At 44.8% G+C, this 15357-nt stretch overlaps 1 protein-coding gene across 2 annotated transcripts in view; it reads right to left on the minus strand.

Moving 5' to 3' along the window:
• Window positions 1-15357, minus strand: part of ABCA1 (ATP binding cassette subfamily A member 1) — a 212039-nt gene that overhangs the window by 73366 nt on the left and 123316 nt on the right. For both annotated transcript variants that reach the window (XM_029604407.1, XM_029604396.1), the window contains exons 25-31: window positions 15120-15322; window positions 13086-13134; window positions 12539-12652; window positions 8232-8380; window positions 4010-4134; window positions 2322-2420; window positions 1199-1388 (exon numbers count right to left, since the gene is read on the minus strand). In XM_029604407.1, the coding sequence (XP_029460267.1) occupies window positions 1199-1388; window positions 2322-2420; window positions 4010-4134; window positions 8232-8380; window positions 12539-12652; window positions 13086-13134; window positions 15120-15322 (929 nt within the window). The remainder of the gene's footprint in view (window positions 1-1198; window positions 1389-2321; window positions 2421-4009; window positions 4135-8231; window positions 8381-12538; window positions 12653-13085; window positions 13135-15119; window positions 15323-15357) is intronic.

The raw sequence follows: 15357 nt of genomic DNA on the forward strand, positions 1-15357 counted from the left end.
CCAGTTTATCCAGCAGAACAGATTGCCTTCTCCCCTCAACCATGCCATACGGATGGGTAAAGGGAGAAGGCAATCCCCTCCCCACTAGTGGCTACATGTCAGATTTCCAAAGATTACCCCTACAAAGCATCATTTATTTATTTAGATTTTTATATTCTGCTTTTTGGCATTTGAAAGTGAACATCAAAATAGATTACATTCGATACTATTATCCACAATTTAGGTTTAATTGTTGTATTATCTTTGTATGTATTTATCCTATGTATTTTAAAAAGCTGTAAACTGTTGTGATGGCTCGTCCAAACGACGTAAAACGTGATAGATAAATAAATAGATATTTCCCTATCCCCACAGGGCTTACAATCTAATTTTGTACCCGAGGCCACAGAGGATAAAGTGACTTGCGCAAGGTCACAAGGAGCGACAGGGGGAATTGAACACTGGTTTGGCTGGGTCATAGCCTGCTACTCTAACCATCAGGCTACTCCTCCACCCAAGGGAGAGGGTCTGGATGAAATGCACTTTATAAATCCATTAATCAAAAACAGGTCAGTGTCAGGAAGATGGCGCTCGGAGTTCTGGCCCTACACATACAACTTCTCCAAGAGACAGACGGAAGCTAGCATTTTGTTTAGTAATGAAATATTTTTAAAGTCCCATAGGAGGAGACCTGCTTCCCAGCACGCGTCTCTTTCCTCACAGCCAGGGATGCTGGAACCTATTTTTAGAGTACGAGTGCTGAAGACAGCTTTCCACCCCTGTGTCTAATGGAAGCCCACCCCTCGTACTTCTAACCCAGGTGTAGGTGACACCCCCCCCCCCCCCCCCCAGAATCCTTACTTTCCGGCACTTACTGTCAGAGATTTTAAATGACTGCTAGCAGTTTGCTTTCCTGCCTCTCTGAGGACTGTGCAGAGGCTCAGCATTCACTCCGCTACTGCATCTCTTTCGCTGAGTGGGTCGCTCTGATGGGCACTCAGTGCTCTGGCCACAACAGGACTGTAGTACTATTTCCAGTCAGCATTACTTATCATGCCTTAAAGTAAACTGTCGCTGAAACCGGGTGAATTTTATCAGGGGATTCTGCTTCCCGTCTGCACTCACTTAACTTAGGTTTGCGGCCCCCACCCGCGTGGACAGCATACTGGCTTACGTACAATGCCGGGAGTAAAAAAAGAAAGCCTTAAGGCTTGCAGACCTGAGGAGGGGGCAGTCCACCAGCCCCGGGAGGGCAGACTGGGAGCATCTTCTTTATTTTCTCGTTGCTGCATTCACAGGATGGAGAAGGGTTCTCCATTGTCCAGTTTCCATTCTGGAAGATGTCCCTGACGGCCTGGGACACTGGAGGCGTGGTCCACTCTTCTTCTCCCGCCATACAGTGTGTCTCCCTGTGGAAGGTTGGAGCGGAAACAAATCCAACACAGGATAAATATGGCTTTCCGGAGCAGACAGCAAGGTCCCTCCTTCACTTAAATGGCTCCCAGCCGCAGGACTGTGGAGAGACCACATACACAGGGACCACATAAAAAGCTCCTACAAAGAAATGTGGGATCCAAAAACAAATTCACAGATTCCACAATTTAGTCCATTTCCTGCTCTTCGTTTGTGCAGTCTGCTGGGAGTCAACCACTGCAGAAACCTTCTAGGCAAACTTCAAAAACTGTTTTGATTTAGCAAGTCCCTAAGCTGGGATCTTGCTAGCAGAGGCTAAACGTGGCACTACGGAAACCCACGATCAGGAAAAGAGCAAGGCTGCTCACACATTACTGTGTTAAAATGGAAAGGAGGCGGGCACAAAGAAGTCAGTTGTAATGCTGGGACCTTCTCAAACCTGGGAACTCTCTCTCTTATCGACAGTCAGAAATACACAACTTTAAAAAAAGAGGTATCACAGAATTAATAGACGCTAGTGGAACTCCTGTGCCCCAAAGAGCACGGAGATACTCTTTTATATGATAGGCATAATCTACAGTGAACTTCCCCTTCTATTATCCCATCGCTTGCCCCAGATTAGGAAGCAAGATGCAAAGGTGGACATGCATGAACCTGGATAAAAAAAAAATCAGAAAGGCTTGGTGTGTTTTTTTGGTTTTTTTTTTTTAATTCCCTGTCGCTAAGGATTGATATGGAAAATTAGAAAACCTGGAGAAAATGTCCAAAATTTTCTATGTAGGTGTCAATCATAAAAAGTAGTGAATCCCCCTAACATGGACATGGTCTAAGCTTCGGGATTCATTTCCAGAATTCTGCAGTCTCTAAAGATGTAGTCAGCCATGGCCACCCTTACCCACAGTATTTACTGCTACTGGGAATATACTTACGGAGCAGAGAGCCCTTTCATACATGGAGTACCAAACCCAGGATTATCCAGCAGCGCTTTCAGGAGCTTCTGAGTCCCTGCAGCTTCGGGGGCATCATTGCTACAGGCACATTAGAGCATAGTCAGCACATTGCAATAAAACAGGCACATGTTTGGTCATAACAATGAGATAAGAGCATGGCAAAACTTACGAAACAGACGACTGCAACCAGAGCAAAGGATAACACGACCAGCACAATTAATTCTCAGCAATTTACAGCCAGTGCTGTTAATTGCTGAGACCACCTTTGTAAAATATTAATGGCTTAGGGAAAAGTGCTAGATGTTTCCTTTCAAAATCAGCGACTGTGGCAAGATGTTTGCTTTAAATATGTCCCATCAGTTTGCAGAGAGAGTCAGTCAGAGCTCTCAGAATACAAGAACACATGAGCAGCTCTGGGGAAGTCTGAAGGAGATTTTCCACATGTCGACCTGCCATCCGTGTAAATTTATGACAATTTAGTAGTGCCTGCTATATCCCCTATGTTATTTCCGTTCCTGCAGAGCATGGCACGTAGCTTGATAACGATGGGAACAGGATGGCTCAGGGCAGCGGCTCACAGCTTTACGACAGCCTTTTGCCTCAAGGTCACCCATTCAAACACCAGTTAAAGGTAACCTGTGAGAGATGAGCTGTGGTCTCAGCTGCTCCAGGGGCCCCAGCAGAAGTTTTCACAGTGTGGCCTCTCAGATTTCTACCAATCTGTGAATTCTTCTGCACTCATCACAAGGACATGAATAGAGAGAAAGAGACCTTGATATACATATGCATATTAAAATGCACTCAGCGCTGTCACCATAGCTGACATTTAAAAAAAAAAATATATATATATTCCTGAGGAGAGTGCAGAATTCAAATTTATTCCTGCTCAGAGTCTGCCACTTTGGGAAACTGCCGGCAGAGCAGTGTCTTTTGCCATTAGTAATGAGAACATCACAGCACCAAGGACAAGGAGGGCCGGATTTTAAAAGGAGTACACGCGTAACCCTTTTAAAACCCCCCTGCACGCACTGAGCCTATTTTGCATAGGCTCGGCGGTGCGCGCAAGCCCCGGGATGCGCATAAGTCCTGGGGCTTGCAAAAAGGGGCGGTCGGGGGCGTGGCCAAGGGGCGCGGTTTTGGATCGGGGCGTTTCGGGGCGTGTGGGCGGTCCGGGGGTATGGCCGAGAGCCCCGACATAGCGGCCTGTGTCGGGGCCTGCCGCGCCGGCGCACGTAAGTTACTACTGCCCGGAGGCAGTAGTAACTTTTCAGATAAAGGTGGGGGGGGGGGGCTAGATAGGGCCGGGGGGGGGGGGAGTTAGGTAGGGGAAGGGAGGGGAAGGTGCGGAGGGGTGGAAATAAAGTTCCCTCCGAGGCCGCTCCGATTTCGGAGCGGCCTTGGAGAGAACGGGCAGCGCACGCAGGGCTCGGCGCGCGCAAGTTGCACAAATGTGCACCCCCTTGCGCACGCCGACCCCGGATTTTATAAGATACGTGCGGCTACGCGCGTATCTTATGAAATACAGCGTACTTTTGTTCGCGCCTGATGCGCGAACAAAAGTACGCACGCGTGCTGTGTTTTAAAATGTACCCCGGAGTGTTTTACATGGAAGTAAAAGTGAGCTCTTGAGCAGCGGCTGGTTTGGGAGGATGCCTGAGAAATCGTACCTGATGAAAGTGTACTGTTCATCGTACATCCACGGCTGCAGTTCCAGGCTGGGATACTTCCCAAAAGGCGGCACGATTAGGCTGAACAATAGAGCAATAAGCACAAAGACTGCCGGCAGCACAATCTGAAAAAAAAGAGGGGAAGACGGGAGGGGTCCGCTTTAACAGCAGTCACTACAAATCCTTGCCGGGGAATGGCCCTGGTACGATGCGCACAAAAAAAAAAAATGGTGATAAGAATCTGCACACCCCCATTCCTTCAGGGCCAGAGACGGTTCTCTGCAGCAAGTCAGCAACACATTTTACAGACTGTCTTGGGCAAGCATTTAGACAGAAGGCCAACCCCACTTACAGCAAAAAAATATGAGCCTCCTCTTCACACATCCCCTTCACTTTCAGGGCAACACCGCTTCTGCACCTCTTCTGCTTGTAGGCTCGTTCGGACTTGGGAAAAGATTCAGAGCCTGTGTCTGTGTGTCACATGTGTATTAAGAGGGCTGTTCTGAAAAGAGTTTACCTAGGGAACTAACGTGCTATTTGCTGTTTCACCATCATCGCACACAGAGTTGATGACTTCAATGTATTATTTTATTTATTTGTTTGGTATTTATAGACTGCCAATACCGAAAGCCCAAGGCAGTGAACAGTAAAAAAAAAAACCCATACACAGTTTTAAAAGTTAGATCCCTGGATAATTTCCAAAAACCAATTTATGGGCATAAATCAGGGCTTATGCATGCAAATCCGTTTCAAAATTACCCCAAGAGGTACATGTTTAATAAGGACCTAATAACAAAAGTACATACGGATTCTTTCAAACTGGTGCCCGCACAAACCAGCCTAATCTTCAGACACAAACTACTCACATAGACAAAGGTTTACTGTACTGTGATATTTTATAGATGGAGGGGTAAAATAGCACAGGGATGTGGTCCTGCAATATTTGGCCCCTCCCAGGGAAAATATCGCATCGCCATGCCATTTTTGATTGTGGAAAAACTTAGTGATAACAAATAACACAGCAGAGCCTGAATAAATGTGCGATGGTCACCCACTTGCACGAAACCTCCAGTATTTTAAAGGGCCACACAACCCAAAAAACCATCCTCCCCGCAAAGAATCCAAACTGTCCCAGAGGTCAACGAGACCCCCACCCACCCCTCTAGAGGCAGCCCAGCAGGCCTTAAAATTTAAAAAAAATCTAAAATTTACTCGCATAGTGATGCCCTGCCCCTTCCCAAAATCACTCCCATCCCAACCAAAGACCCTGCTGTTTCATAAACAACCTCCCCAGTAGCAGACCTTCCCAGCCCCATCCCCCAACATAAACCATAATCACTGGTGTCTAGTGGGGCCCCCCCCTTACATGGACCAATGGCCCTGGTGGTCTAAGAGAGGCCCACGGACCCACCCTTCATTCCCCACATCCCCCACACCTAAAAGAATAATCCCTGGTGGTCCAATAGTGGCTTGGAGCATCTCTTAACCCTGAGCCAGTCAACACCATTTTACAAAATTGTGCCAGCCAGCCACTGCCCCTCAGGCTGGTCCAGAGCTAGGGGGCACTCCGGGCCGCTTCTGGACCACCAAGGTCTTTTAGGTCCTCGGGGAATCCAGGTGGCCCACCTAGACATGTAATGGGAAGGGGATGTAAGAACATCCGGATACCCCTAGGATGCTTCTTAAAGTGCCATGTGGCCCTAAACTACCCCTCTGCAATCAGGGCCAGTGCTAGTTTCTGCATTGCCCTGTGCATAGAGTCCCCGCTGCCACCCCGCTGTGTTTCTTCGGCCGGCAGAAGAGGATATGCGCTCATATCTTCTTCCGGGGGCCGGAGGAGGAGAGAGCGCTGCCGTTGGAAGAGGGCATGAGCATACTCGTACCCTCTTCTGGCTGCTCATTCTCTCTTCCAGCAGAGGTGCTGTCTCCATCCTCTGCCATCGCCGATCCGCCGGCCCGCTCCATTGCACATCCGGTCGCACCGAGCCTGTCCACAATGTGCCAAACCCGCCCAGAGGTCTTATAAGAACGTCACCATCTAAAAAATGTTTTAAAATCTCAAAATTACCGCACTTTCAAAATCCCTCTTCTTTGATCAAAAACTACCTCTAAGCCAACCAAAGAGCCCCCCCCCCCAATATCAAATTCCCCCAATACAAGGCCCCCCCTGGCCCCCACTGCAACATACACCATAAAAAATGTTTAGGTGGCAGGGTTCTCCCAAGACCCTTGGGGAGGGGGGGGGGGTTGGCTCATTGCAGGGGGGGTTATTATTGGGCCACATAGCCCTTTAAGATGCATTCCAGGACATCAGGATGCACTTTAGTGCCCCGATGTCCCCGGCACTGGATAACTACAACTCTTTGAAATGCGTTAAAATAATGCAGCCTGCTTTTTTGAAGCCGGTCGCGTTATTTCTGTTTGTATTAGATTTCCTCTGTTTTAGCTGCTTTGCAAGCGTTAGTTAATTTTATGCAAGCAAATGCATCCAAAGCAGCTAATTTCAATAGAGGTGTGGATTTTTAGAAGAAAGAAAACGTGCGATATCGTGGCGATATGGGTATATCGCATGATAAACAGCATTTATCATGCAATATACCCTTCTCGTAGCTTTGTAAATCTACCTAAGAGATTGTGTTTGAAGATTGCGGTTTTCCTTCAGATGAAAGAGTACACGTGTCCTCTTATTCATACTTTGCTTACAAACAATAAAATACCACAGATTAACGCCACTCTTAAAATTTAAACCCCTACAGAGGCCCTTCAATTCACGAATCCGAATCTAGTTGACGTTCCTTCCCTGCGCTAATGCTCAATTGATGGAGACAAGAGAAAATGTTTTCTCCATCACAGCACCTACAATGTGGAAGGCTTTACCAGTATACCTTCGCAGTATTAAGGAAAGCAAGGCTTTCAAGAAGGCTCTAAAAACACATTTCTTTAAGGATGTGTTTAACACCTGAATTGGACAGAACAGAGAAGCACATGTGGTGACGGTCATGTTCTTGTTTGTTCGTTTTTTGTTTATGTACTGTTTTTATTTTACGGTATATGTGACATTTTTTGGGTATCTCACTGACTTTTTATCTTTTACCTATGTATCTTGATTTTTTTTTATTATGTATGTTACTTTGTAACTCACCTCGAGCATAGGAGAGTGTGGGTAAGAAATACTCAAAATCAATAAATAAGTAAATCTCTGATGAAGGCATAAAATATGTATGTTAGATTCATATGCGCATTTGTTTTAAATTAAATGCTCAATATTCAGTAAGCTGGCAAGCGGGAAAGTTACATACAAAGTTATGCACGTAACTTTATCCAAATATTCAGCAGGACTTATGCGCATTAATCTGTTGCTGAATATTTCCAGATAAACTTATGCACGTAACTTTATCCAGCTAACTTTAGGGAAGCAATCTTTCTGACTAGACCTACACACACATAACGTGATCCAGCCAGCACTGAGTGTGCAAAGTTTAATCCATATGCCTGAAACACCTCTAGTCCCCCCATCTCTTTTTATAAGGGCAAATTGTGTGCACAATGAGGTACTTGGCACAAAATTTCACCCATTAAGTGAGAGGCAAAGTTAAGCCCTGAAATTTTCTCTGGCTACACAGTTCTTGAATATCAACATCTAAATGTGCCCAGGCAATTTTCAAGCAGAGCTCCAAAGACCACCTCCTCCAGAGCACTTTATTTTTAAATGTGGCAAAACAAACAGGCGTTGTGAAGTGTGCACATGCTTGCAGGTGACTGAACACCCACACGTGAATTCAGCCACGCTGCCCACGCTGATCTCTGAAAAAGTATGCCGGCATGGGGCTAGGAGTGTGTCAGTTTCTGGATAGTAGCCTACACCGGTTTTGCTCCCATACCTCTCTTCGGGTCTTTGAATAAAGGAGTTTTTTTTTTCTTATTTTGCCTGTGCATAAATTTGGTGCCATCTGCTCTGGAGAATGGGTGAGTTTTGTGTTGCTCGTTCTCTGCTGTCCAGTTACTATAATTCCCATGCTGGACAACTGCTCCCAACAGAGCTCTAGCTTTGTCCAAGTGGGAATCTACCAAAGGTGATCCCAGGTCATGTATTCAGGTCAGAAGCACACTAGTCCTGCTGCCGTCAAGTTTTTAAGTTCTTCTCCAGTGACTGGACTTGCATTTTGGCACTTCAGTTTACTCCCCAGAACTAACATGTTCCCAAATGCAACCTTTGACTCACCTGTGCAAAAAATCCCTTCCTGCTTCGCCTGGCATACAGAAATCTCTTCCACAGGAGGGCCGCAAACTGCTGCCTCACCAGGTTCCAGCCCTTCACCCGACAGGAGCCTTTGCCATCCATGCCAGTGAAAAGGTCCATCTCACGGGATTCTGCGGGCAGGAGAAATATTGCACTTCTTGTTAGGAGAAGCTGTAAGAAGAGCATTGGCACAGGCACGCAGTAACATTCTCTCCCCTTAGGTCCATGCTAAAGGCAATTTAAAGGCCATACCAGTGCAGAATAGAAAATACAGGTGCCTTGGCACTATCGTGATGACCATATAAAACTGAAGGGTAATTGCAGGAACACAGCATGAAGTCTTATTTTCAATTCTCAACACTTCAGTACACAATTGCACTGGTTGGTTGTCAGAAGACTAAAGATCCATTGGGTCCAGTCTACGTTTAACTACTTTGCACTTTTACAAAGGTATTCATGACCAAAGAGGTTTCATATACTACTACTAAGTAGAATTATTGCATAATCAATTACTATTAATTGCACGTTGTACAATGGTCAGTATTTGCTATTATTAAAATACAATAAAAATTGCATGGTGGCGATAGGTCCACATCGCCATAAAGCTTAATGAAGTTTTTGTCAGCATATCTTTAAATTCAAAGAGAGATTAAAACTCTTGAAACCCTAGTAAAATCTTGGTGGTTTTCTCCCTTTACCAGGGAGATTTTAATATTGTGGAAAACAGAGTACAAGAATACAATTCCTCTTCCCCCTGCAAAAGTACCTGGTGGGAAATGCTGACATATCCTACGCAAGGCAAAAAAAAAAAGGATTAGAAATGCAAGTAGAGGAGAAGTCTAAGCAGCAGGGATGTGATTTATAAAATAGACCTGGTATACAAAAAAATCTCCTCTGTTCCCCCCTGGTCAGCATCTTCCAGATGCTCCCTTGGCTCGGGAAATCCCTCTCATTTACTGAGTTTCCAAATAGGCCTGGCACTAGAGGATGTGCAAACCGTGCAATTGGCTTGGGGCAGCACACCCGGGGGGACAAGAGCGGAAGTGGTGAAAGTGAAGAAAGGACCCAAGAAAGGAAGAAGAAAGAAGAGGCCTATGCAGCCCCCCGGTGGACTCCATACCACTAATGGCAAAAAAAAAGAAATCCGTGCACGACCCAACTGGGAAACAGAAGAGGGAGCCTTTTTGCTGCTCCTTCACATGTGCTGGCCCTGCGATATTAAACAATCGTGGAGCTAACACTTCCTCTATGCTGATCTCGTGATGCAGGAGAAGCCAGCAGAATGGTTCCTGTATTTTCATCAAGGAGGCATGAGGAGCAGCAGCAGCAGCAGCAGCAGTAGCAGAGGAGTATGATAGGTGAAAAGAGAGAGCCTGCCTGGGTTGTGTGTGTGTGTGAGAGAGAGCATGGGTCCCTGCTGGGGGGGGGGGGGGCGGGGAGGGCTGTATGTGTAAGAACATGGGAGCCTGCTTGAGGGGGGGCTATGTTTGTGAGATCCTGCTGGGAAACCCGCCTGGAAATGTTCTGTGGGTGAGAACACGGGAGCCTGCTTGGAGGAGGGAGTGGTTGTGAGAATGGTGCTGCCCAGATCCCAACCAAAGACGAGATGGAAATGCCAGAGTGTGTATGATAGAGAGCACACACACTCACACATATATATGAAAGAGGACAAAGTCTGTGACCTCACGCCCACTAATCCACTACAATCTCAGGGCAAATGGAAATCAAAAGTTCCCAGGTATAAGGAGCATTAATTTTTTTATCCTTAGTTTTATTTTCAGGTGTATTGCCTTCTGTTTTGAAATATGTTAATGGTGTTTGACAAATTAAAAAAAAAAATTGTATAGGAATTTTTAATTATTCAGTCTTCTATTTGTCTATTGTTTTAAAAATATTTTTATTATGCATTTATTATAGTTCTTGATTTTATCGTTTGTTGCACTGCATGGAGAGTCTGGCTTGTTGCAGTTTCTGGTTCAGTTTTTGCCTGTATGTTTCCATTTATACATTATGGCAGCTTTATTCTGTTTTTGATGAAGGTCTGCTCACCAAATACAGAATAAAGTACCTGAATGTAATCTACTTGTTGGCACTTCAAAGCAGGTTACGTTCAGGTACTATAGATATTTCCCTATCCCCCAGAGGGCATCTAGTCTAAGTAAAATGGGCAGAGGGATATGAATGCCGCTTTCCCTGGTTCATAACGCAGTGCGTGCGCTAACCACTAGGCTACTCCTCTGCCAACGCTCATTACAATAGGCCTAATACTATATGGGTTCCTTCTTGCAGGGCTTTCTGGTCAGCATCACGGCAGTGCATGTAAAAGTAATGTAAACTAAGTGACATCTTTACCTCATAATACTGTACTTTGATCTTTTTCATGTACAATCTATTATAAATGCATAACTCAACTGTGTGTGTGGAGAGGACTGGAGGAGGGGTGTGTGTGTGTGCGCAAGGCTATATGATTACCCCAGGGCACCTAAGACCCTTGCACTGGCCATGGGCTCCGGGGGAGGGGCTAAAGATCCTGGGGTTGGGGGTGTCGGTTTTTAAAGTTTGTATCACTGGAGGGAGCTGGACTTTTTTTGGTGGGCCGGGGACAGAGACTGAATTAATTAGGGGCAGGAAGCAGGCAGGTGGCACTGTAGCAAACAAAGTTAGTACCGGCCCTGTTTCCAAAGAAAGAAAGAGCAAATTAACACAGGTTGGGGATTTTTTTGTGTGTTTGAAAGTTTAGCTGGTATGTAAAGACAAATTCCAGGAAATCCTAATCACTAACATCTGGTTCCCGCATCACACAGACTTTTCTCTTCTCCTGCAATTGTATGTAGAGGGAGCTGGTCCATCAAGATGGGTTCACATGCCAGGAAACTGGATTGGGAACTCAACAAATCACAAACTTGAACCATCCAAACAAGTCAATATTTTTTTTTTTTTTTTTAAGGTTATGGCCATAGTTTTACTGAAAGGGTTAGCACTCTGGTAGTGTCATGCCAGGCAGCTTGGCTTCAGAGTTGCCATCTCCAAACGCTTGCTGCCATATAAGCCAGGTCTATGTCAGTGGCCTCTCATTAAACACATCATCTGTATGTTTCTTTCCCAACGGCGAGCTTAATACAAGTAAACAATAAATTCACAAACATAAGACCCTTTCTGACTTATACTTGTGGGATGATGCAACCAAAATAAGTTATAATGCTGTTTTCCCCTTACCAGGAATCTGTAAAGGTGACCCAAAACAGTTTGAAATACTGTAGCTTGTTCAGATCTCTAAAAAAATGCCACTTCCAGGGACACATACTAGCATGGGGCCTAATGCTGGTCACCCCTTAAGAGCAGCTTCAAAACAGCCAATGGAATCTGGGTTGGATGGCACCCAACCCCAAATACTTCCCCAATTCCTCACAGGTACAAATGGCTCTCTCTCTCTAGAGCTCCCGCCTCTCGCCGTCAGGGTCCACAGGTCGAAATTCCAACTGATCCTTACAGGTCTGCTGAGACTGCAAGTTATCAGGCTATGCCATGTTTGCACCAACAGAGAAAAACAAGGGAGATGCACAATTCAAGAATAATACAGTGTACCAGCTGTAAGGGTGTCTTACCAGAAGATTTGGGTTAAGGTAAAGGCAACTAGCATAGCAGGGCTTAAAAGAGGTTTGGCAAGACCTGAAGAAAAAGTCCCTAACATATTATTAGCTTAGGTAGATTAAAGAAAGCTATTGCTATTCCTGGGAGTGAGTAACAGGAAAAAGGTCTGTTTCATGGATCTGCCAGGTACTTGCTGGCCACTGTTGGAGTCAGGATACTGGGGTCAATGGACCTTGGTCTGACTCAGTATGGCATTTCTCATGCTTAAGCTCGTGTTTCCTTGGGCTGTTAACATTAGCACCCACAAGTCAGGAATGGGTGGATTGAGTCAAGTTATAGTTTGATGACACCTAGCGGCCACCCAAGGAGTTTCACTATAAGTAGTTTTGCCAAGATCTCTTGTCCACACGTCACCACAATCCTGAGTCCAGACACACAGAAATACAGAACATGACAGCAGATAAAGACCATATGGCCCATCCAGTCTGCCCATCTACATCTCCTGTTCAGCATTACAGTCCCTTCCCACATGTGAAGAGAACTGAGGGAAAGAGGAAGAAGATGAGAAAAGTACTTGAGGCTGCGTTTGAGGTACCTCTGAGGAGAGCTAGGAGCAATGTGAAAGACTTTGCAAAAAGGATAAAACAGAACAAACAGCATTGAAAGAATGATCACCATGAACTAACATTCAGATTTACCTGGATCCACATCAGAATCATTTGGGTCAAAAGCATCATCTTCCGTGAACGGCCGAAGGCAGCTCTGTCTGTCTGCAAAACCATATCTTTTCCTCCTGGTGGGCAGTGTGCCATCTGAAACCAAAAGAGGTTTGGTAACTTACTCAGTCAAAACAAAATAGTCACTGTTTTTCCACAAGGAATCCTAAACTAGAAACTCAATCATGAACACCCAGCTATTGTGAAGAAGCTAAATGCTTAAGTGTTTAATCAGACAGGCTTAAAATAATTTCAGCAATGCTTTTTAAAGTATTTTATGGTGGTTTTTCTTGGCTTTTTTGTCACTAGTGAATTAAAACCAGTGGAAACCAGTGTAACCACAGAAAACGAGCTCCTTCCATCGGGGACCGAACAGCATCACACGTTCTCATGCTGGATGATAAGGCAACAATAGGAAAAGGGAAAACAGGGATGAAACAATCCCTGGGAAACGGCAGAGAATGATCTGGATTGCCCAGGAGAAAAGAGTCACTGTATGGATAGAAGCCCTTCTTGGCGCTAGGCTTACCTGAGGTCTCTGCATCCACACCAGTGTCTTCTGCCACTTTGAGAAATATCTGAACAATGTATATGAAACAAAAAGAGTAAATCAACAAAATATAAATACAATGCTTATGTCATGACGTCTTTCCCATGGCCCTATGATTAGAAACAAACTCATGGTGAGGAATGCATTTCACAGGCAGTTTTGTTTGCTATGTAAACAATCCATAATGCTTGTTTCTAAATGGATATGGCTTTTTTTATTTAAGCCCAGCAACTTTTTTTTCCCTTTAACCACACATTACTATTTTCTGAACTGTATAATTTCATATGCATCCTTCCTAATCCACTTATAAAACAAGAATGATGTGCACATGCAGCAAAATCTCTTTTCTTATCAGAACTCTTCAGCAGACCAACGGAGTGCAATTTGAAAATACAAGTGAAGCATCAGAGGTTCACCCCACCATCTCTTAGCAAGGATGAAAAGGGATTTAAAAGTATTACACTGGGACAGTAGACCTGGGCTTCAGTGGCATCTGAATTCAAGAAAGCATGGGATACATATAGGGGATCTTTGAGGGAGTGTTGGGGATTATAAAGCTAAATGAAGTGGCTGGACGGGCAGGCTAGATGGGTCATCCGGTCTTTTTCTGCCATCATGTTTCTATGTTTCTAAGTGCTGTGCACTGCCATGCAGAAGGCCCAAGTTGGATTTTCGGGTGCAGTTTCCGCTTCCTGGTTCAGTTCAGGCAGAGATGCTATGGAATTAGAGCTAGCATAGGGGGAAGGGACGCTGGGTATTGGCTTAAGAATTAGGCTTTATTTTTTTGGGGTTGTTTTTTTTTAGAGATAAGGTTAAAGGTGGCATATCATGAAATGGGCTGCTAGTAGGAAATGGAGGTGGCCAGCACTGTGATAGATTTTGGACATGCTTGAGACAGATGTGGAGGACAGTGGTGTGAAAACAGTTGAGAGGACAGATAAAAGATATGGAGGGAGGAGTTGAGTAAGAGATTTTAGATGTGCATCTACCCAATTGGATGAATCTCATCTGGGCAGACTGGACAGATCACCTTGGTCTTCATCTGCCTTCATTTAGTTACCATTGTTCAACAGTGACACCTGGTGGCCAGATCCAGGTTTCTGAAAGGAATCTCAGCCATGTACTGTCACTGTGAGGGCTGGGCTAGAGAGGGTTCAAAAGGCAGTGGGAAATATCCTGGGTAGTGGCAAATGAAGGCTTGTGGTGGTGCCACCGGAGCCCTGATATAAGCCAATTCTGGTCCAGCTGGAAGCCCAAAATTGCAAGAGGAATTGCCAGACCAAAATTACAATTCAAATAAAAGTTCTAATGCTAACGGAGTCCTCAGATCCTGTACTGAAGGAGACAACTTCCTAAAAGGGTGTGCTAAGCATGAGTATGGTTACATTTTCTAACAGCTAACAGAAACAAGTCAGAGGTGTACACTCATTACAGATTTGCTACCGAGAAAGAGACTATTTAATGTTCAGGAAGAAAATGAAAGCTTATTTTTTCCACCAGGCCTTTGGAACACGATCAGTGACTATCAGTGTCTTGGTACCTGCTGCTCCTTGATATTTTGCTGCTTTGTTTATTTTATTTTGCTGTCATTGTAACAGATGCAATTTTACGCATGATTTATTTTTTATCCGAGTTTTACTATTTTATAGATGTTATTTTGTTCCTCACAAGGGGCGATTTTTACTGGAACTGTGGGTTATAAATACTCTAAAATAAATAAAATCAAATATTGTGCTGAAATCACTAATATAAAAGGGAAATACTTGAAAATATGCCTATTTTTATACTCGCAGTACTGTGTTTCAGTCTTTTTCTCCATTTGCTATCACTATTATTAAAGTGTATGAAAAGCCCTTCCATCTCCTTGAGTCTCCCTTGATCATTAGCACAGGACACTCAGGGAATGCTCATGTGAAATTTTGTTGGATCATGAATTCAGGGCCCAATTTAAAGGCCCCAGTGCTTATTATACACAGTATATGCCACAGTGAAGGAGGCTCGGAGCCCACGCACCTCTTCCAGCGTGGTGTCTGAGATGCCGTAGCTGGATATACCCAGGTCAGACAGCCGATCGTCAATCTCGTGGAAGAGTTCTACAAAAGCGCCCTCCTTAGCGGCTTCGTAGGGCAACACGTATGTCAGCTCATGCCCAATGTCCTCTACCAGCCGGGCCTCCGAAACGTGCTTGTTAATGAGGCTGGAAATAGCAGAAACATCTAGAGGAAGGAATGGCAAATCAGACCTCCTGTAT

The sequence above is a fragment of the Rhinatrema bivittatum genome, chromosome 1, assembly GCF_901001135.1.
Source record: "Rhinatrema bivittatum chromosome 1, aRhiBiv1.1, whole genome shotgun sequence".
Taxonomy (NCBI): Eukaryota; Metazoa; Chordata; class Amphibia; order Gymnophiona; family Rhinatrematidae; genus Rhinatrema; species Rhinatrema bivittatum.